Below are 22,203 nucleotides of genomic sequence, written 5' to 3'. Positions count from 1 at the left end.
AGAAATGTATTTTTTGTTATGACTTTTATGACATTATTGTGTTAATAACAATTGAACCGTTTTGTGCCATTAAGTATTTCTTAATAAGTGTAGAAAATAAAATTTTGATATCCGACACTAAAATTGTAAAAGCGAAATTATCCTAAAGTTGTGTATTTCCCTACATATAGTTTAAGTTATCTTTGTACACAATGGATTCGGAGTACGCTTATACGAAGAAGAGAATGCATTTCGGGAAGAAATGCAATTTCTCCGACTTCGACAAAACAGAAGTGGAAGTCAAATCGAATCCAGCGTTGATGAGTAATTATGTTAGAATGGATCCCGTGACACACGCTACGCAATGCAGTAAAGTCTTTGCGGTTCACGAGGTAAAAATATTTTAATGAATGACATTTGTGGGAAAACGTACAGCAAAATTTTTATACGTAATGTATGTGTTAAGGTAAATACAACTACTGCAACATATAAGGATAATAAAATGTTTCATTATGAGGGTGGCTGGCCAAAGGACATAAATATGAAGGATCTAGAACAGACAGTCAGATATAGACGTAAGATCGAGAAAGATGAATTGTATATTCATACGATGCTTCAGTTGCTACCTGTAAACATTTCTTTTGTCGTTCTTTTAAAATTATTGAAATTATTTTATACATTCAGAATTATTTATAAGAAATATTCTTTTCAAGTCGATGGAGCACTGTATTTTACAAAACAATGCTTGCAACATTTACGAAGAATATTTCGCTGATGTGGAAGCGATCCCGCTGATACAAAGAGCTTTCTCGCGCACGGTGAACGTTTACCGTGATCCTTTAACGATGAAACGGCAGATCACTCATCTGTCGTGGTCGCCAGATCAAGGTAATCGCTTTGCGGCTAGTTATTGCAACGTTGATTTCAAAAAAACTTTTAGCAGCAATTACACGTCGTACATCTGGGAAGTAGGTGCGTTGAGTAAACGATATAGCCAAGATCGAAGCTGATTGATCGTTGATTGGTATATTTACGAAAAATTATTCCATAGAGAATCCAAATAATCCTTACATAACGCTAAAACCTTTTTGTCCGATCCTGACGTTGGAGTACAGCCCTAAGGATAGCAACACCTTGATAGGTGGTCTGATAACTGGACAGGTGGGTTGTTGGGATCTTAGAAGAGGTCCAGAAATAATAGACATCAGTTCGGTTGAATTTAGTCATAGAGATCCCTGTGATAAAACCCTATGGATTAATTCCAAGACTGGTACCGAATTTTTTAGCGCCTCGAAAGACGGACAGGTATAATTTTGTTCAAAACAGCGATTATCGACAATGAGTCCGCATATCTGAATACTTGTTTGTAGATAAAGTGGTGGGATACCAGAAAGTTGCAAGTTCCAACAGAAACTTTAGTAATAGATTTATCGAAGCCAGAAAATCAAAACGTGGACAAAGCTACCGGTATCTCGACTCTTCAATTCGAACCTTCAATGGGAACGCGTTTCATGTGTGGCTTGGAAAACGGTATAATAAATATTGTTGAGTAAATTACACGTTTAGATATAACTTAAATAATTATATTTCAACATAAAATTCTAAAGTAATAAAAAATAGAATTTTAAATGCAAGAAATAAATTAACGAAACGAATCTGATAACGAATTTAATTATACATTTTTATGAAAAAGAAATATATTATGTGATAAAACTATGAAAACAGTTTCGTTCTTTAGGTATTGTAATATCAGGAAATCGCAAAGGTAAAACGCCCGGTGAAAAGATTGCAACTAGATTTAGAGCCCAGTACGGACCGGTTATAAGTCTGGAAAGAAACCCAACGTTCGTAAAAAACTTTTTGACAGTCGGTGATTGGACTTCGAGAATTTGGTCGGAAGATTGTAGAGAATCCTGCATAGCATGGACACCGTAAGTTTAAATGGGATAATGGAACATTTAGAAAACTTTACGACTTTGGTTCGATGTTTTTTAGCGGTCATCGAGACTTTTTAACGGGCGGTGCATGGAGTGCTACGCGTTATTCTGTGTATTATTTGATCAAAGTTGATGGGACTTTAGATGTGTGGGATTTTTTGATTCAGGAGGACAGCCCAGTTCTTAGCATAAAGGTATCTAATTACTAACTAGGCTATCACGTAAATAAATTTTAACAATATAATTCTTTCGAAGGTCTGCGATGAAAGTTTGACCTGTTTACGACCGCATGAGCAGGGTCAACTGGCTGCAGTGGCAAATAAAAAGGGCTCGACTTATCTGCTCGAATTTTCGGAAGCTTTAACGGTCAATCAAAAGAACGATAAACTGCTATTAACCGCGGTAAATATTAGATTTTGATAAAGAATGTATTTTTGCCTATTATCCTATTAGAACTATAAAAAAGAGTAAAAGAATATCTTGCTACATCAACTTCTAATGATATATCTAATTAATAATAATTATTAATATTATTCCAAATTAAAACAAAACGACAATCGGATCAAGAACCACTCAGTCTAAATTAATATTATTATATATAATTGATTATATATTTTATTATATTTTAATTATTTAGTTTTGAATTTTTAATATATTTTTAAAAGAGAAATTTTTAGATAACATCTTGAATGATCTGTGATATAATGAGCGAAATGAGTAGTTTATTTTTAATTTATCTCAATGTATAGCGCAAGAAAAATATTTGCACGTTTTGCAAATTATTGTTTCTGACATTATAATTCGTATGGTAATACTGTCGAGTTATATTCGTTTCTTTAGCTTCTCGATCGTGAAACGCGCCGTGAAAAGGTAATAGAAGCAAAAAATAGGGAACAACGATTGAAAATGAGGACTTTGAAGATGCATGGTGAGTCAGATTTTACCGATGCTTCCTTGAAACCAGATGAACGGGAAGAGTCTAAGGAATCTTCTACCGGTTTGAAAAACACACTAATAGTGCAATGCGAACAGGAATACGAAAATATAATTAATACGGTAAGGGGATTTTTTTCACTTAACGATAAACTAATCAACTCCGCGCAGATATATTTTTAAATACCGATTATTATACTACAGGAATTAACGCGACAAGCGGAAGCAAATACGGTTGAATTGAATAACAATGTGATGCAGAACGGTGCGATATAAGTTAAACTAATTACGTAAGTTAATGTAAGCAATTTAATTGCGAATATAATTTAACATAAGATATTTTTGCTTACTTCACAGTACACATTATAAGAAATAAATATTCTGAGAGGAAGTATTTTGTTAAAACAATTGAAGAATCAAATATGTGTTAAAATAATAATTTTGTAATATTTTTAATATTAATCCATCGTTTGTAAGCGTATTTTACTCTTTCCGTCTGCAATTAGAGTTTTTTTCTTCGGCCAAAGTTTTTTACTGTTCTTCGTGTTTTAGACTTTCAAAAAAAATTCAGAGTTATTTCTCAACATCTCTATTACATTACCAAATAGTTTTTAAACGTTAAAATCTTTATTTAATAAAAATTGAAATTTGAGCAACAATACGAGTGAAATTTGAGAGTAAAATTTCGCCAAAAAATGATTCAGATTATAGATGGAGAGTTGATGTTGCTATGGTATCGCTGCGCTTATTTTAATGCCAAGACACTATTATACCGTGTCTCTGATTTTTTTACGCATTCTATATAATATAGACAAATCGCTCTTGTCCTTTCCATCTTTCGTTTTTTCTTCAACTTTTTCTCAGATTTTTCTTGCTTTCCCCGTTTGCCCTTTTCCCTCCATTTTGACTCCCCTCTACTTTCTATTTTCAGGTATTGGTAGAAATAAAAAGATAGGAGGTGCTTCGAAATTATTTCATGAAACATCCCTGTTTGCATTCTTTCTCCCTATCCTTCCTAATATTTGACGTTCAAATCAAAGTCAGTCAACTTGTTTCACGCTTAGCAAGAACATTTCTCGTCCTGTTTCTAATTCTGCGTTTCTTTGCAATTACACAACAAGTAAGTATTTGAACCGAATCATGTTAATTATTTCAATGACAAGTCGGAATCTAGTAATGGAGAAAAAAATTGTGAATAAAAAGAACGCATATTCTTTTATTTTATCGTTTCGTTTAATGGTATAATAATTTAATTGCAAAAATATAATTTTGATTGAAAGTGATTACGATTGTATAGTTATAATAGTTTAAAAAAATTCACGATCTCTGTGATTTTTAAGAATTTCTGACTAAATAATATGCAGAGCAATTCGAGAGTTCATCATACTTTTTACTGAATTATATTTTAAAATACATAATTTTCTTTCCTCTCTCCCGAACAATTTTATATTTTTTACTTGTGTCACTTGTGTTGCTGGAATGCGATAAATCTTGAATCTATCGCACATTTATTATTACAAAACTCATATATTTTTGTCTGTTACATATTAAACATCACTACTAATTTTCCAATAATTTTCAAATATAGTAATGTAAAATGTTAACATATAGTGAGATCAGACTCAATCGAAATAAATCTATATAATGGTATAAATACTTTTATGAGCCACCATAATATGGAGGTGACCATAATAAAGGATAACAATGTACTCACATATGATATATCCTGTCGCTATTAAATTATTTTTCCCAACATCCATTGAGTCAGAAATTGGGTGATGAGCTTGGTAGATAGGGTCCTCCTGTTGTCTCACCGTAGGTTTCACAAGAAAAATTTCGATGAAATCATCAAAATCTTGCTAAGTAACAGATATCCGCTAAGATTAATTTTGAACATCATTAATACGATTACATAAAAAATTCGAACAAATTCACCAACACAATTCCAATAATACCAGCAAAAATAAATGTAAAATCAAATGCAGGGATTTTATTATCTCTTCAAGATATCGGAAAAAATAAAGATTTTTTAAGAAAGCCCAACTTGAATATGGCATACAAAGGTGTTAATAATCTATAGAAATTCATTAAGGTACTTAAGGATAAATTTCTTGTCTTGTCTCACATCAATGTAGTTTACAAAATAGCATGTAAAGACTGTGACGCGTCCTATGTAGGGCAAATGAGTAGGCCTTTGAAAACGAAGATTAACGAGCACAGGAAACATATTAATTGGAATAGAGATCGGTAATCACGAAACGTAGACTGGAGAGTTCACATGAGTTTGATTGGGACAATGTTAAAATTTTAGATGAACAACATATTTTACAAAAAAGACTAATCTCAGAAAGGATACATAAACAGACAAATGGTCTTAATTTGCAGAAAAACACGAAACTTTTAGATTTTACATATTTTTATTTATTATAACTCGTTTCCCTCTCTTCAACGGTCTTGACATAGTCAATTTCTGTATTATTGTCTCATTACACATTTAGCCTTTGTACTGGTAATTCCTCGAGTGCTTTTTCCTCACAACAATTACATGTAAGTACCGTAACTTTAATATAAAACCTAAATATATATTGACAAAAAACTTTATTGTTTAAATTTGTCACTTTGATATCATTCTGCTTGGATTAAATATATTTGAGGAATCTTGCGAAATTATCTTCCCATATTTCATCAAGTCTGATATCTACTTGAATGGATCACACCAAACAGATTTAATATTTGCATTTATTTCATATTAGTTTAGTTCGTAGCCTTTTATTGTATTTACTGAAGAGGACCGAGGGAGAAACGTATATAGATTTATATTTTTTATTGAATAAAATATATTTACACACTGTCACTTTGTGTCGACTCATAAAGGCACTTATACCATATAGAATGTAAGATGTTTAACGGTAAATTGTTTATAATTTATATGAATTATATTATATCAGCGATTTATTCAATAACTAAAATGATTAATAATTTTTTTTTGTTAAATAGAAAGAGATATGTATACGACGAATCCCGCGCAAAATTCGCAAAATGTGCAGCTTGATTTATCAACATTGTTCCAATTTCCACGATGGAAACAAAGGCAGATACTGGGGCAGTATTTATATCCGCTGGTTTATAATATATACCCGAATTTTATGCCTCACAAGCTCACGGATATCCTACTAGATGTCAATTCTATTGGAGTATTGATTTCTATGCTAAATGATCTGGAGTTGTTCCATCTCAAACTCAAGGATGCTGTCAACGTGCTTCAAACTTATTATGTTATGGCTGCGTGAAAAGTACCATCGAGGAATCACAATGAGATTCGAAATCATCTGCATATACGTCGTGACGTTTACTTAACGTCGAGATACTACCGCGTCTCCAGATCTAATTATACTTCAATTACTTCAAGATAAATGTTTATTGAAAAAAAAATGAATTGCAAAACGATTATAACTAAATCGATTAATCAGTCAGATCTTTTCATTGCCAAATAATTATTTAATGAATCTTTTTTAATTGTATTTTTTCTTTTTTTTTTCTTTTTTTTCTCTTTTTTCTTATCATATTGTAATTTACTGTTTACTGCAATAAAGCGATATGAGATAATGTAATCCATGAAAGAGATAATTATTCAACAAATTTTTTTAAATTACATTTTATTTTTCCTTATTTTCTTTTTTTCTCTTTTTTTTATTATTTATATTGTAGTTATAATTATTACATTAATGTGATATGAAATAATTAATTTTATTTGTAAAAGAGCCAAAATAATACCATAAGTAGTTCAGCAAATATAACTATAATTTAGCGAATATCATTGGAAAAACGGGAATTTAATTCGTTAGAACCAAAAGTCGCGTCAGTTGCAGACAATTGTTCCCGAACTATTCTGCAAGTTGCCATGTTATTGTGCCATTACTTATTTTCTCCTCTTTTTTCTTTTTTTAGTACATGTTTGAATAAGTACCATTAAAGGAATTGTTAGCTGTCACCTACATCACTTTTAATTTGGATCTATTGTTTTCTTTGTTGCGATTTATCTTCCCGACTGCTTTTTTAGGTTGCGAATATACCTATTTTATTTTGAATGGAGAACGTAAGTAAAATATATAGAGACAGTTTGCAAAGCTTTTATGCACGCTAGTGACACGCAACTTTTTAAAGACTATTTTTATAAGGTCCATTTTCAGAAACAGGTTAAATCTTTCGGGCTGCTATAAAATAGAAAATGTGCAGATTTTATATTTGCGACTATGAACCGGCAATTCGCAAACGCTTCACAGGTGGGTCGCAGATTGTGCATCACTGATGTACAGCTTTAAAGAAACAAATTTGAATATATAAGATAATGCAGTTTTTTTGGTCTGTGATTGCCCACAGTTAATTTAAATCGAGGATCAAAAGGTGAGTTTTATATCAGAAAAGTAAAAGATAAAAATCAATAATCCGACTTGCAATTATAAATCATAGAAATTTAGTGAAATAAGATGCTAATAAATTCGATTATATATTACAAGGAGCATGATATATTACAAAGAGAAACTAAATGAAAGTGATTTATCCAGAGAGAAGTGTGTATTAAAGAGCTCGATGGTGGAAAGAATTAATTTTTATTTTATCCCATTTTATCGTACAAATACAGTAATTTGTAGATTAAAACGCAGGATTAATTCGCACAAAAATTGAGGAAATGTATGAAGGACTTGAGTTCTGGGTTCGTGGTCGCCGCCGTCGTTCCCGTATCGATCGATCCATGCTACTGCTGAACGTAATCACTCCCACACCTGGTGTGCCGTCAGTTAGTAACACCGTTCTCCTGGCGAACGTAGTTAAGTAGAATTTATACAACGCGAGTAAATTAAGTCTACATATGTACGTGAATATTAATGAAGATTACAACGAGGACAGAATTATTTTCTTCAGGGCTGCGATGATATCACGGTTAAGTGTATTCGCAAGTTTCATGAGTGATCGATCGGCTCGCACAAGTGGAGCACACGCGATATTCTCTCGTAGACGACCTTCTTTCTATTAACAGTGAGCGTCAGTTGCAGCCTCAAGACACTCGAAGTCGCAGAGATGGCCAAGTCCGCGGAGTCCACGAGAGGTAGGAGATTAAGGAGATCGCGCAACGTTTCCTCTTTCTTCGACGAGTCGACGGAGAACGCGATGTCGCCGAAGACGATGAACGTCATCGTGGACGTTCACCACGCGGGTGAAAGTTCAAGTCAACGACAACAACAAAACAATGAAAATGATATTACGATCGATAAGGAGACTAAACGATCCTCGGAACGATCCTCCCAAAGTTCCAAAGTTTCTTCGCGAGTGAGTGAAAGACGTCGGAATCGTTCCTCTGATCGCAAGAGTTCCTCGAAGGATCTTCCCAAACACGATGATTTGATGGTGGAGTCGTTGGATCTGATAGAGGAGTTCGAGGCTCCGAGACAGAGAAACGAGTCTCTCGAGGAGAAACCGCGGCGCAGGAAGCAATGGAACACCGTGGCGAACGAAACGGAAGTAGATTCGAAAAAGCCACCGCGGAAACGCTGGTCCAAGGACGCCGGTGTGATCCGGTTACCCGAGACGAGCGACGACGCATCCCCGTTGATCGAAGACTCGCGTAAAACGCCGGTACCAGCACCGCGAACCAACTTGCGGCGGAGTGACGCCATCCTCTTCGACAATCCGGCGTTCGTGTCCGATAACGAGGACGAGGTGCTCCGGATCGAGACTGATCATAATCGAGAGAGCACCAAGATTGAAATGAGGAGACTGAGCGATCGCTCGAACGTCGAGGACGTGGACGACGCTGGGATTACATCCAGCGGCTCTTCGAGGAGGCATCGACAGGAATCGGTGATGAGCGAACGTCTCGCGGTGGAAAGCGACGATCGTTCTTCGAAAGCGAGATTTTCGGAAAGCCGAAGGAATAGCGATTCGAGTCTGGAGAGAATCACTGATGTTCGATCGAGCTCGATCGCCTCCGAGGAACGAGTCTTGAGCAGCCGGAGGTCCAAACCGGAAACGACACGCGATCGATCCAGGAGGAGAGAGCGATCGTTGCTCAAGAAGAAGGAGTCTTCCGGTGAAGATGTGCTCGTCAGCTCATCCGCGAGAGATGCTAATTCGATGACAGAGACAGATACAAGGGTGAGAAGAAAGAGGAAAAAGAAACGTAAACAGGAAAAGGAGACGAAGGAGAAGGAAGAGATGAAATTTATTTCCGTAACGATTCATCGGGCGGATGTGCTGGAAGCCGATTACGTGAGCGTAAGGCGACCGATGGTCAGGGTTCATATCGTGGAGGCTCACACGGGTTCATATCTGAAGAGCACAGAGAGCGCCGGTACGTATCTTCAACCGATGATCACCGGCAAGTTTGACTTCAAGAAGAATAGATCGATGATACCAGTCTGGGAAGAGGAGCTCATCTTTGAACACAACTTCGACGCGATCATGAGACGCGAGGATGGCGAACAAGTGGTGATTCTCTTCGAAATTATAGAGCTCCTGAACTTCGCCGACGCGAGCATCAGTTATGACAAAATTGGTAAATTTCTGCTCAAATCTTATAAGTATATTATCTAGCTAGTTTGTTCGAAAAATGATAATGAGAATGCATGAGGATTAATTATTTTAGTTGTCTTTTTTAAATGCAATTTTACATGAAAGAGTTAATTTTTTCGTTTTTTCTAAATTAATTATTTTATTTACGTCAAGTGATTAACATATAAATTACGCGCTTTTGAAAGTACGATAACAATTAAATAATCAACAATTAAATTCTCAAGAACGGAGGTTTGTTAATGTCAAGAGCTAGAAATAAGTTAAATAAATTATTCGATTGTAAACATTATTAATACATAATATCTGTGTTGCAATATATTTAGGAACTCTTATAATTTCGTTTAGAATTGTATTGAGTTTTTTTGCTTGCTAAAAATCTAATAATTCACGTTTGACAATTCAGGTAGCGAGGGATGCTGGAACAAAATTGCCTGGGCATTTCTTAAGCCCGTAGGAACCAATAACATTCTTCATACGGACAAAAAAGTGCGATTGCAACTTTACAAACCTAGACGGAGCTTTAAAAAATACGGAAGACGAAAGTGCGAGGTATTTACCGTTTTTATTACCGATTCTTTAGTTCAAATTTCTTTAGTATTTTCTTTATTTCTTTGGCATTTGCCAAAAATTGGCATTGCCAATTTTTTACACTTTCTACACATTTCCTAAAAACTGTCTATGTGTTCCGCTTTGATTCATCACTTTCTAAAGTGTTTTTTCAATTCGCATAAAAATTTTTAGAAAAATTTTTAGGATAATAACAGGATAGTTTGCAAACCACAACGAGTATCTTTATGTCGTCTTTCAACGTCGCTCTATTATTTGGGTTCTTTAAAAAAACCAGATGGAAGCTTTTGGCATAAACATTACATTGAATTCTATTATTGGCTGTAATGAACAATGAACGTAATTTATCACAAAAAAAGAAAGATTGTTAACTTTTTACCTTCAGAATACGATTTTCACTTTTTCGTAAAACTAACGTATATATCTATAGCGAAGGACTAGAAGCTTTAAGATCTTTTTAGGGTGATTTACATAAAGTTTTGCAACAATATCCCTGATGAAAATTGGAGCGTAGATCAGATGTAATGGGAGAGTAACAGAAGCGTAAACGAAACTTCTAGAAGGCGAATATTAAAACATCAAAATATAAAAGAAGCATAAATGCTTCTTTTCGTTGTTCCAATTTTCGCCTTCTAAAAGTTTTATTTACGCTTCTGTTACTCTCCCATTACATTCAACTTACGCTCCGATTTTTATTTTCATCAGGGATGTCATATCGGACAAACTTTTACTGCTTTTGTTTTGCATATAGGTTTACACTTGGTGGCAGTCGAATAATAGGGACAAATATCCCAGCAGTCTCCTGGTAACAGTGACATCAATCCCACCGCCAAAACTCGAGTCAGTGCTTTATCAAAAGCTGCCAATAAACGATCTCCTTGACGAATCACAAAACGACTTGCGGGATCTTTCAAAATGTACGTCGGAGTCGATAGGTCTCCCTAAATGGGCGCGATTAGCAGCTCAATCTTGCAAAATTCCGAATGAGAAGATGTTCGAGACGGAAGTGAGCGAAAAAGGCTGCTTCTACGTCGCCTTCAGCAACGACGGCAAGTATCTGGCTTGCGTCCATTCCGAGGAGTACTATTATTCAATTGTCGTTTACAAGGTGCGTCAATATCATAGATATCGCAAACAAATACCGCGACTAAAGGAGAGGAGAATGAAACAAAAGAGTGAAAAAGATAATTAAAATTTTCTGAGGCAATAAGATCGTAAAATTCAGTTGTTTTTATTTGTGTTCAAATTGTTATCAATTGTGTTGATCATTATTTCGATTTCAGGTCGAAACCGGCAAGATCCATGTTCGATTTCTCGGTCACAAGGCTTTCGTGTACTCTCTAAATTGGTCCAGCGACGATCATTGCCTGTTGTCGGCGTCAGCGGATCAAACGGCACGTATTTGGGACGTTCGCAGTCAAATCGTACAGCACATCGAGGTCATTATTCATATTTATCCACTTAAGATTAATGATGATATTAATTTTTAATTATAAGGTTTTAATTTTGTAAATATCTAAAACTGTGCATTTTATTGGCAACAATAAATGCGTTTTAGCAGATTCGCGTTAATTTTTTCTAATAAGTATTTTTATTGTAATTAAAAAATTTAAATTGTTAGATATTGAGTAAAATTGTTTGAAACATAATCTGCGAGAGATCGTCTTTAAAATGTATTGTTAAAGGAAAATTTGTGTTTAATATAAACGTACATAAAACAAATTTATTGCAGATGCTGCCACATCCTTCGTATGTCTATTGCGCCAAGTACGGGCCCGGCAATGTGACGATCGTGGCGACAGGATGTTACGATCGAGTAGTTCGCATTTGGGTGAACGACAGGAGATCAAGGAAGCGAGAATTGAACCAGGAATTGGAAGGCCACGAGGGTTTCGTCAATTCGATGGTCTTTCAAAAAAACGGTAACTTGATTACCGCCGATAGCGTGGGATTGATAATTCTTTGGACAATTCGCATAGACAGTAAGATATCTAAGAGGACAGGATGTATTTTGAAGAAGATAAAAATTCGCGAGATCGAGGGTGTCGTTATCAACACGATCGTTCTGCATCCCCTGGAGTCTAGACTCCTCGTACATTCGAGAGATAATGGCTTGCGAATGCTGGATCTCGCGACCGGTGTGGTATTGCAAAAGTATAAACGGCTGAACAATCAAAGGCACGTTGGACAAACATTTTTTATACATTTCTAACATTCGCGTTCTCAAACATTGCAATTAACTTTCGTTATATATATCCCATGATATACGAAGACAACGTTTAATAGTATTGGATTCTTTCCTTTTTTTATTACCTTCTTTCTTCCATTTTTCTTAACTTTTTTCTCAATATTTTTTTTCGGTATGTTAATTTCCTTCCTTATTCTATTTTTTTACATCCTTTTTTAAATTTATAGGTCCACTTCACACTTTTTTCTCCATTTTTTATCAACCTCTTTTATGTTACGCCTAGCTTTGTTTCTCCAAATCTCTGTTGCACTTTATATTTGTTTTATCACTACTGCTTCTCGTTCTGTCTCGTACTCGTTCATTTTTTAATTAAACTTTTTTGTTAATTCGATCTATCGTAGTGAGTCTCTTTTCTTTCTTATTTATAGAATACAATTGAAAGCCTGTATATCTCCCTGCGGTGGGTTTGTTATATGCGGTAGCGAGGATTCCGTATTGAATATCTGGAATTTGGAGACAGGTAAACTCGTAGCCAAGTACACGAATAATGAACGTAGTTCGGCTAAGACAATTGTTACCTGTGTGGATTACCATCCCTACGATCACGTCTTGGCATATTCGATATTCGGCAGTCCCACGTCAGTACGTGTTCTGAGATACAATAAAGACGCCAGTGGGAACGACGTTGGATTACATCTTACGGAAGATGCGTCACAAAGTCGAGGTAATGAAGTGATCTTGAATGCCTTGAGCTGCCCTCGACAGAGTAAACCTAACGCAGCAGGCAGGAAGGAAATGCCCTCTTTGCCTGATCATTTAACAGCCGATCACACGATAATACAAATTGAAAATAATGATTATGGGCGACTGTGGACAATGCCGCATTACTCGAGAGAAATGGAGCGAAATTGGAGGAAGAAGAGCTGGGATCGACTTCACAATATTATTGAAAAGATCGACTCAATATTATTCGGGAATTCAATGTTTGAAGACGTCGCCAAACAGAGTTCCAGCGCGAACGAGCGCTGTGGTTCTTGGATCAACAATGCGTCCAACATCGATTTGCAACGAGATATACTTCTCGACGATTGCGCCGTGAACTCCATAAGATCCCATGATGGTAACAATACGCAGTCTAGCTCCACGATTGTATCCAAGAATTCGAATCATTCGTCTGATTTTCGCAATTCGGCAGTTGCGTTAAAAAAAACAGATACGTCGTTGCACATAAGCTCCCCGGACAGCACTGGTACTTATATCGTGGAAATGTCGAACTTCAATAAAAATGTTGTTACAGCTGAGGAGAAAGATTCCGTCCAAACGATTGGGAGCGATAGTTCACGGATTAGTAATGTTACATTCCTCATAGAGAATGAGCGAGCATAAGTGATATAATTTCTTACACCGATCCTTTTTTCAGCTTAATTTTCTTATATTTGGTCCCGTTAACATGATGATAGTGTTCTATCTTACATTTTATTTATGTATAAAAAAAATAAAATGCATGTGGAAAAAATTATACATAAACTTTATTTTATATGCTGTAACTTTAGTTGCAGATCAATAGAAAAATAAAAATATATTCATTACAAATAAATCTTGTGAGAATTTCTAATGACACACTTACAATATGGCAAAAAAGGTAATACAATTCAGGTCAAATCACGTATCAGAAGCGATTAATCATGTAATATTCAACGTACATGTATGTGTGTGTGTGTGTGTGTGTATGTGTGTGTGTATTTTATATATAAATATACATATATAGAAATTATACATGTATAGATGTAATTTCTTTATTTATAGATATGGAATGCTGTTACTTAGTTAATTAATATATTATACACAGCCAATCTTTTGTCATTAGACAATCATACTGTTCTGTTTAATATATATCATAAATTAACTTTGCAAAATTAAACGACAAAAAATTAAAGGGGATATAATATAACGTTGTTAAAGAATACTCGACATAAAATTAATGTCTTCAAGAAATACAACAAAATTATAATAAAACTTCTTTGTAAATAAACTGCACTTTGTTACAAGTTCAACGGTTTACAATTACATATCTGCTCATGCGTGACAACAAAAACTTGATTCATAACGGTAAATGTTAAGAAAAACTATTGTAACACACGCGTATAAATTGTATACAAGCCTTTACATGAAAACGAATAATTTCCTCGAAAAATTTTATTTATATGTGTGTTATCTCTTTTGCTCATATCTTTTGATACTTACAGAAAAAAGAAAATTTTTAAATAACAAAACTAACAAATCTTATTAAGACTTAAAATAATCATTGTTATTCCTTTTTGTAACGCCTATGTGCGTATCAATGCGTAACCGTGACGGAAAAAAATAAAACTTTACAGGTAACTCATGGAAGTGTTCCTGTCCGATTTTGATGAGCTTCGAATGTTGTTTTCTAGACAAAAATATAGGACACATTTTTTTTTACATCCAATTGATAAAAGGCGCACTTTTAAAGTGCACTCCTTTGAAGAAAATTGGTTACTATCTTTCAAAGCGAATTGAAATTATAACAGACAGAAAAAAGTTTGAAATAAAAGTTGAATAGTTCTAAGAATACTTAATCATAATATATAATTTAAAAAAGACTAAAATTGATATTTATTTAAATAAATTTTTCTTTAACTATTATAAAGTATTTTTGAAACCATTCAACTTTTCTTCAGAACATATTTTTCTATCTATACAGTTTCAACGATATTCGTTTCGAAAAAAATTCGATTTTCTTCAAAAGGATATTGCACTCCCTGAACGTGCGATTGGGTCTTTAGAAAAAAAATACGTGTTATTTTTTTTTAGAACACAACATAATCAAAGTTCATCAAAATCGAAAGGGAATATTTCCATGAATTTCCTTGTTAAAAACATTCCTTGCGTCGTTTTTTCATGACCAGTTGGTACATATATAAGCGATCCATTATCACGGCGTCATAGGATAACAATACTCATAAAGAAAAAATAGATATTTCTAATTGTCGACTGATATAATCAACTAAGAAGGAAGACCTTCAACTCCTTCGATGTATTTGGCACGCTTTTCTTCTACTAATAACTTATCAATGTATACGTCTTTTTCAGTGCTAGTGTCAATCAGTTTTAAACCCAACATGGTACCATTGACTGGCGAGAGACTGTCAATTACCGATTCCACGATTACAGAGACGAAGTTCTTATCAAGCACTAAATCCTTAAATTTGACGCAGTCGGTCACCGTCCAGTCAACATTTAAAGGCTCTATTCCTAATCAATGTTAAAAGTTATTGTTAGAATTCCTTGCAAGTGATATATAAAAAAAAAGAGTTTAAGTTGCAGTTGTAAAAGAAGCCTTTTTCTTACCAACGAGTTTAGCCTTTACTGCCTGATATGGTAATTTTAAGAATTTACTCATCAACGGCTGCAAATTGCTGATAGATATTATCGTCACGTCGCCATAGTCACAGAGATATACTGATACATTTCTTTTTTATATTGCGAAGTGATGTGCATACCTATACCAATCATCTTGGAGTTTGCCTGCATAGAGTTTGCTTTCACTCACAGACTCAAAAGGCGGATTATTGTTTGTATCGTAGTAATTTCGTAAGTCCATCATCATTTCCTGGAAAAATAAAAAAGTCCAGAATATATTTAATTAATTAATTGAACATATTTGACGTACACTTAAAAAATTCCTATTAATTTTTACGTACTCTTAACTGATTAGCATTGTTCAACGGTTGCACGATAAAGTGTCCTGGATGCGCAACTAATGTTACGTGGACATCAAAATACTGACCGATGTCTGAAATTTTAGGTGGATTCAATTTGCCGACGATCTCGGGAGCGCGAGTATTTTTGCGATCCAATCGTTTCTTGGACTTATTATTATTATTATTATTGCTATCTTCGTTGATTCTACACATACATAGAAACTCGTTTAATAAAATTTATAAAGCTAGTACACAATTATAAAAGCACAAAGTTATATAAATAAATATATATACATAAATATATAGCAAAAATAAAAAGAAAATAAAATATATAGACATAGAGCATGCATATAGGGATAGTATAGCTCATAAAAGAACTGGCAAATTGTTTACTTCGATAGTTCGCCGGCATAAAGCAGTGATGTATTTATCGAAGCCAACATGTTACTCGGTCCAAGTCTTTTGAAAATCTCTACCACTGGAACTCCAGAATTGCTGATCCTAATGACTCTCGCTACAAGCATATCTGTGTCCGAAACTAATTCTTGGAATCTTGCCACGAATCTCTTGTTGTACATTGACTGATCGATATTGTGTAAAAAGATTTGCATTGCCTGATTTTTTACACACAAATATATAAATATTAGTTTTATCTTTACAAAAAATTAAAGAAACATTAAATTCAATGTTGATGAAAAAAATAATTTTCTCATACTTGCGGAGGGATGTACTGTAGAGCCTTTGATGTTCTGTCTATGTGAAATAGATTTGCTCTCGGTATCAAAACAATTTTACCAACGTCAATCAGAAATACCACTACTTCTTGCTCGGCAGGAATGTCAGTCACTCTTGCCCTATACCATTGCGAATTCCACTCCACAAGGTATGTTTTCGTAAAGTTAATCGCATTCACCGTCGTATTGTTTGTAGCAAATTGAAACATATTTTCATTACTCAATATATTTTTGGTAAACGAGTTTAACTGCGTATAAACTTTACCATATTCGTCTATATGCGTGACGTTTAATTCGATTAATTGTCCTACCTGTGAAAAACAGCCGATATATGTAAGAAAGCAAAAAAGGATCGCAATAATAGAAAATCATAATAATAAATCGAAAGACAATTACACGCATTTTAAACGTAACAGCCATGACCTCCAAAATTTTGTCAATTAGGATTTGGTTCATATCAATATCTTCGTCTCCTTTGTTGGTGTCGTAAAAAGTTACCGTTACATATGAACCATATTCATCGCTATCCATACCATGTACTTCCACATAAAGCAATTGATCGACTAAAAGATGATTTTCGATCTCAGTTACCATCTGGGCGCAATCGCGGAACTCTTTTAATCCTTGAAGACCTACTCTTATAGCCTATATAAGATAGAAACATACATGAGATCAAATCAGATTAATATAAAGTTCATACTCGTTTGCAATGTAGATTAACTTCAACCTCGGTTCAATTTACTTGTCACTTTTTTCCAATTTCTAGAATTAGAAAAAGATGGAGTGTAAGTTGAATCTAGATTAAAGTCAATCTACAATGATAGAAATAAGAACCAAATAGTTGAGTTACTTGAAATGGAAGAATGTTGAATCTTTTGTCCAAAGGATGCAGAAGGCCAGATTTATATTGCTCCACGTATCCCTGATCGATAAAGAATACTGTGGCGATTCCGGTTTCATTGTCATAATCTGTGCACTCAACTCGATGCCAATAACTTTCCTCGAGTACGGCATAGAAATCGCCGGGTACGCATGCCACGGACGAGATAGGTTTATTTATTTTATCATAATAACTTGTCATTTCATTTGTCATATCAACAAATTCGTTCTACAAAACAAGAAGTGTTAGCCCGTCGAAAAAAAATGAATGGATAAACGATACATTCGGATACTTACATTGTCATCGCCTAGGCGAACCCAAATTTCAACGGTGTTTACAACATAAGTTACACATACTTGCCAAATATGTGCTTCAGGTACTGGCAATATACTGGGCGTGGCGGGTCCAATCGGATTCAATTGTATTTTCTTGTTAGTCAGAAGAATATTCTCAGGAATATTCTTGGATGCGGAATTACTGTCCAATCGCTAAATAAAAAAAAAACTGCTTATTTCAATGTTCTGGAAACAACTATAATATACAATGCACATTTGTATTACTTTCAAAGTTGGGGAAGTTAGGCAAAGTATCGTGGAATCCCCAACACCTTTCTCTTGATTTATATCCACGCATTTTTCAATAATTGTTTGCCAATTGTGGGGCAGAGCCTCCCCATATTGTTCGTTGTAATATTCGGGTAATAGATGCATGAAGACCCCACTATGATGCGTGGTTATAATTTTTAAAATGCGTTTTTTAATTAATTCTGCATCGGCAGTCGTGACCTCGGAGCTCGTCGATTCCTTAGCAAGATGTCCCAGAGCTAAACGTGCTGCAATTTTCTCGGCTTCCTCTTCAGTCGCTGCGTCCTCTGGATATGTGTGGAATGTATGTGAACCAACCTACAAGATTCATTGATCAATAAACACAATTAATTAAATAAATAAATATAAATATAGACTCTCAATATTAAACAATAAAAATAATAAAGGTTCAGTATTTTGTTTTTGTCGAAATAAAATTAAGATAACCATGAACATCTGAGGACTATCTCTTAGCACCTACAACAGCGCATGACTCTCATCAGCCTTATCTGAACCTTGATTATTTTTATTGTTCATTGATCAATGTAGAAAACTATATCTTTCAATAATATTTAAATATATACAATTGATATATTTACTTTCACGCTGGCATAGATGGTGACTTTGACAGAATGTTTCTCTTTCTTTGAATACATTTTATAAATTGGTAGTGGCAAGTTTAACATGTTAGCACGAATCTCCAACTCTTTCCGAGAATCAAGAGCCTCCAATAGCGGTGCAACCGCCTTTTCATACTGAAAATATCACGTGATAAAAATTGAATATCAAGCATCAAATGCTTGAAACAAATGCTTGAAACAAATGCTTCGAAGCATTCGTAGCATTGGCTGCGTTCGGGCAGCGCGTTATCAACGCTATTTGTGTCATATTATCCTTATTTCACGTTTAATAGATGACGAAGATAGAATGACACAAATAGCGCTAATAGCGTCTCTCCGAACCCAGTCTAAGTGAACCGTAGCCTTGATCTGTGACCAATTTTGACGCAAAAAATGAGCATCGAGTGTTAGCATGAAAAGGCATCTTAAAAGTAATAAATTTTCACGAAAGAAATTTGCGAGTATAGTGCTCGTATAGTTCAATCGAGGCCAGAATTTGGATCTAGAAAAATTGTTTTTCGTTTTGTTCTCTTACCTCTTCATCCTTCAAAATTGCAAGTAATAAAACATAAATAAAAAATTAATTTAAAAAAAAAAAAAAACCAATTATTTTAGAAAAAACAAACTAATCATTATGGAAATATTGTGTATATATATATATATATATATATATAATACATATTTCATTTTTAAATTATATTTCATACAGTAATGTCTTAGTACATAAACCATAGTGCTACTCTTACCTGTGGAACATTAACAATGGATGGAATAGGCATAGATGTATAACCATTGTTGTAGTTGCTGATTGGTGGTAAAGGTGTTTTAGGAAGAGTAATTTTGAGCCTGTCACTTAGTTTTGGGGGTTTCGTTTCTACAGTCTTTGGTTTTTGATTTATCACAGACGAAGCTGTATTGTCATTTAATACTTTGAATCTTACATCTTCGATACAATTATCACTTTGGTTTACAGTCGATAAACTTGGAATTGTCACTTTATCTGTCAGTCTCTGAAAGTATTACCGTGATTAATAATGACGCAGATTTATCAACAGTTAAAAATTACTTCAAACTTTTGTAATTTAAACTTGCACTCACTTTGGGAAATGTGGATACTGGAGAATTGCATATACTTGATGGTGGTGTAGTCGGTGTGAAACTTGATTTCGTGTTATTGAGCGGATACGGACACTGTACTATAGTTTCCATAAGAGGTACAGGTCTAAAAGATTATTGCAAATATATATAATTGTTTATATCTTATGCGATATATATTATTTTCAATTGATTAATCGATCTCTCAAATTGGTACTTGTAATTAAATCATTTAAAAGTTAAAAAATTTGTAATTAAATCAGGAACATATCAAAGCCATATCAAGTGCTTAAATAAATAAAAATAAATCATTACTTATCGGTACTTATTATAGACGATTCTTTTTACTTTAATAAACAATTCTTAGATCAAGTTTGAATATTATAAATACCTGGTAAAATCTGTATACGAGTTACTCTTGTCAGGTGTTGAGCTAGTAAAGTAATTTGAAGAAGAAATATAATTACTTCTAGCAGGGTAAAAACCACTGTTCAGATTATGACTTCTAGAACCAGAAAAATTTCTAGAACTAGACGAAAAACCTTTCACATGTCGGGGTGGAGTCCACTGAAAAAGATTCTATAATTAATCACAGCAAATATACAAATTGAACTGCTCGAGTTTCAACATTAAGGTAAGTAAAGTAATAAACAAACTGACACAACGTATACTATAAGATGATCAGTATATGTATGTGTGCGTGACAGTTACTTTCTAGGAAATATGAAGTATTAATAAATTACTTTTTTTGGTGGTCGTATTTTTCTCTTCGTACTCTTCTGTCGTGAAACTAATTTCGTAAGATGCGCGGATGTTTTCGAAGGTAATGCTTCCACAAACAGTTCTCCATTTTTTTTGGTCACTGTAACATCTGGTACGTTGCGTATAAAAGCTTCGACAGAGGAATATCCGAGTTGTTTAAAAGGTAATAGTTCTCCTGTTATCACTCGATAGTCCGCTACAAAACAAAAATCGAGAATTACTACATCGATTAATAGCGTATAAGCGGAATACAAAAATATTAGCAGATTGTATCAAAGCTCAAATAACTATGTTTACAAATGCTTCGCAGAGCAAAAACTGATAATATTTACTCCTTAAATTCTCTAGTTTGATACCACCCTTGCATGATATCAGACATGATCGCAACTTCTTTATCACTTCCTCTTGATCCATTGTGATTCTCTCTCATAAAAGAGAGATCACAAGTAGACGTAGTTATATCTGTTATTCCGACTGATGATCTACAACAGATTTTAATAAATGTTAGGGTATATAATTAAATTATACATTAAATGTATGAATCTCTGTATAACATTCTTAAAAAATTTCTAGAGGCAACAAAAAATAAAATTCCAGAAAAATATGCAACAATCCAAGTAACAAATAAATATACTTGTAGCATAAATAAAAGCAAAAGGACACATGTTCACAGTGGTTAATTTTTTATGGTTAAAACTTAGGTAATAACTTATTGTAGAAAGCCCATTAAGCTCAAGTAATAGCTTATTGTAGAAAGTTTATAAGATACATTTTGTCTAGGTCCACAACCTTACTTTAAGAAGCCCTAAGCTGTAAAAAATTAACTAATCACACTCGATTATTTTTCTCGTATTCAACTGTATTTAGTCAATTTCTTAAGGCTTTACGGCTTATGGCCTTTTAAAACAAACTTGTAAACTTAGACTTTGTTAGATTTGGATTTTACAATATTTGGATATATCAGTAAGCAATTACAGTTAATCTTTGTCAACACATACTCTTCAAAGTAAAACATAAATGTAAATAAATCTTATTTTAAATAAAAATTTAATGAAAATAAACCGGCAGGTACTATTCACGGAAATCATCTAGTTATCATTGGTAAACCAACAAGATAAAAAAATGCATCATACACTGAAAACAATGATGTTATATCAACAGCATTATTTTAATTAAAAATAATCTTGTTGATTCTTTTTTCCAATAATAGTATTAATGAAACAAATAAAATTTTATAAAAACAAAAGCATGATATATTTGTTTTATTAATAGTATTATTGTGTATAAATTAACAAAATTATTTTAAATAAAAATAGTGCTGATAGCATATTTTTTTCAGTGTATGCATTCGTAATATATGTAATTAGCTGTTGTTAAGGTATTTTAATTTTATTCACATTTTACTTATATGTTCTATAATAACTGCATAACATGACAAAAAAGCAATATTTAGAAAAAATATTAATAATCAAAATGCTTATCCTATATAATGTAATTCATATATCATTTATGTCATTTCTATATTATTCCTTCTTAAAAACTCTTTACAATCATTTTCTCTTTACAGATAAGGGGAGGTGGAAGGAAAACCACAAGAGAACAAATAGTATTCTATTTATTCTCTTGTGG

At 33.8% G+C, this 22,203-nt stretch overlaps 3 protein-coding genes across 3 annotated transcripts; 2 read left to right on the top strand and 1 right to left on the bottom strand.

The window, feature by feature from the left end:
- The first annotated feature begins 104 nt into the window (after positions 1-104).
- On the top strand, positions 105-6,148 carry LOC108766143 (dynein, axonemal, intermediate chain 2). Its single transcript, XM_018515258.1, has 11 exons — positions 105-371; positions 446-607; positions 693-951; positions 1,031-1,284; positions 1,350-1,509; positions 1,718-1,910; positions 1,975-2,110; positions 2,172-2,318; positions 2,757-2,972; positions 3,054-3,114; positions 5,847-6,148. Exons 1-11 carry the CDS (start codon positions 192-194, stop codon positions 6,137-6,139), a joined length of 2,061 nt encoding a protein of 686 aa, XP_018370760.1. The 5' UTR covers positions 105-191; the 3' UTR covers positions 6,140-6,148.
- A 1,581-nt stretch (positions 6,149-7,729) lies between these two features.
- Positions 7,730-13,576, top strand: LOC108766052 (jouberin). The gene is made up of 6 exons (XM_018515088.1): positions 7,730-9,402; positions 9,823-9,968; positions 10,738-11,094; positions 11,270-11,425; positions 11,719-12,164; positions 12,603-13,576. The coding sequence occupies exons 1-6, from the start codon at positions 7,929-7,931 to the stop codon at positions 13,558-13,560; spliced, it is 3,537 nt and encodes a 1,178-aa protein (XP_018370590.1). The 5' UTR covers positions 7,730-7,928; the 3' UTR covers positions 13,561-13,576.
- A 1,383-nt stretch (positions 13,577-14,959) lies between these two features.
- Positions 14,960-21,052, bottom strand: tapas (tudor domain-containing protein 7 tapas). The gene is made up of 15 exons (XM_018515309.1): positions 20,907-21,052; positions 20,556-20,770; positions 20,204-20,379; positions 19,816-19,939; positions 19,464-19,727; positions 18,697-18,852; positions 18,074-18,415; positions 17,810-18,001; positions 17,484-17,741; positions 17,030-17,278; positions 16,615-16,944; positions 16,293-16,513; positions 15,900-16,104; positions 15,547-15,808; positions 14,960-15,450 (listed from the first exon to the last, which is right to left on the bottom strand). The coding sequence occupies exons 1-14, from the start codon at positions 20,986-20,988 to the stop codon at positions 15,674-15,676; spliced, it is 2,949 nt and encodes a 982-aa protein (XP_018370811.1). The 5' UTR covers positions 20,989-21,052; the 3' UTR covers positions 14,960-15,450; positions 15,547-15,673.
- Between the last annotated feature and the right edge of the window lie 1,151 nt (positions 21,053-22,203).

This window comes from Trachymyrmex cornetzi, unplaced genomic scaffold (assembly GCF_001594075.2).
Source record: "Trachymyrmex cornetzi isolate Tcor2-1 unplaced genomic scaffold, Tcor1.1 scaffold57, whole genome shotgun sequence".
Lineage (NCBI taxonomy): Eukaryota > Metazoa > Arthropoda > Insecta > Hymenoptera > Formicidae > Trachymyrmex > Trachymyrmex cornetzi.
The sequence above is the reverse complement of the archived record's forward strand: the minus strand, read 5'-3'. Positions and strand labels throughout refer to the sequence as shown.

Coding starts and splice junctions, on each gene's coding strand:
- LOC108766143 (XM_018515258.1), top strand. CDS start 192: ATGGATTCGGAGTACGCTTATACGAAGAAGAGAATGCATTTCGGGAAG. Junction 1,911..1,974: donor TCCTGCATAGCATGGACACC/GTAAGTTTAAAT, acceptor GATGTTTTTTAG/CGGTCATCGAGACTTTTTAA. Junction 2,973..3,053: donor ACGAAAATATAATTAATACG/GTAAGGGGATTT, acceptor ATTATACTACAG/GAATTAACGCGACAAGCGGA.
- LOC108766052 (XM_018515088.1), top strand. CDS start 7,929: ATGGCCAAGTCCGCGGAGTCCACGAGAGGTAGGAGATTAAGGAGATCG. Junction 9,969..10,737: donor ACGGAAGACGAAAGTGCGAG/GTATTTACCGTT, acceptor TTTTGCATATAG/GTTTACACTTGGTGGCAGTC. Junction 11,426..11,718: donor AAATCGTACAGCACATCGAG/GTCATTATTCAT, acceptor AATTTATTGCAG/ATGCTGCCACATCCTTCGTA.
- tapas (XM_018515309.1), bottom strand. CDS start 20,988: ATGGATCAAGAGGAAGTGATAAAGAAGTTGCGATCATGTCTGATATCA. Junction 18,853..19,463: donor CCATTGTTAATGTTCCACAG/GTAAGAGTAGCA, acceptor TGATATTTTCAG/TATGAAAAGGCGGTTGCACC. Junction 18,002..18,073: donor TAACTTCCCCAACTTTGAAA/GTAATACAAATG, acceptor TTTTTTATTTAG/CGATTGGACAGTAATTCCGC.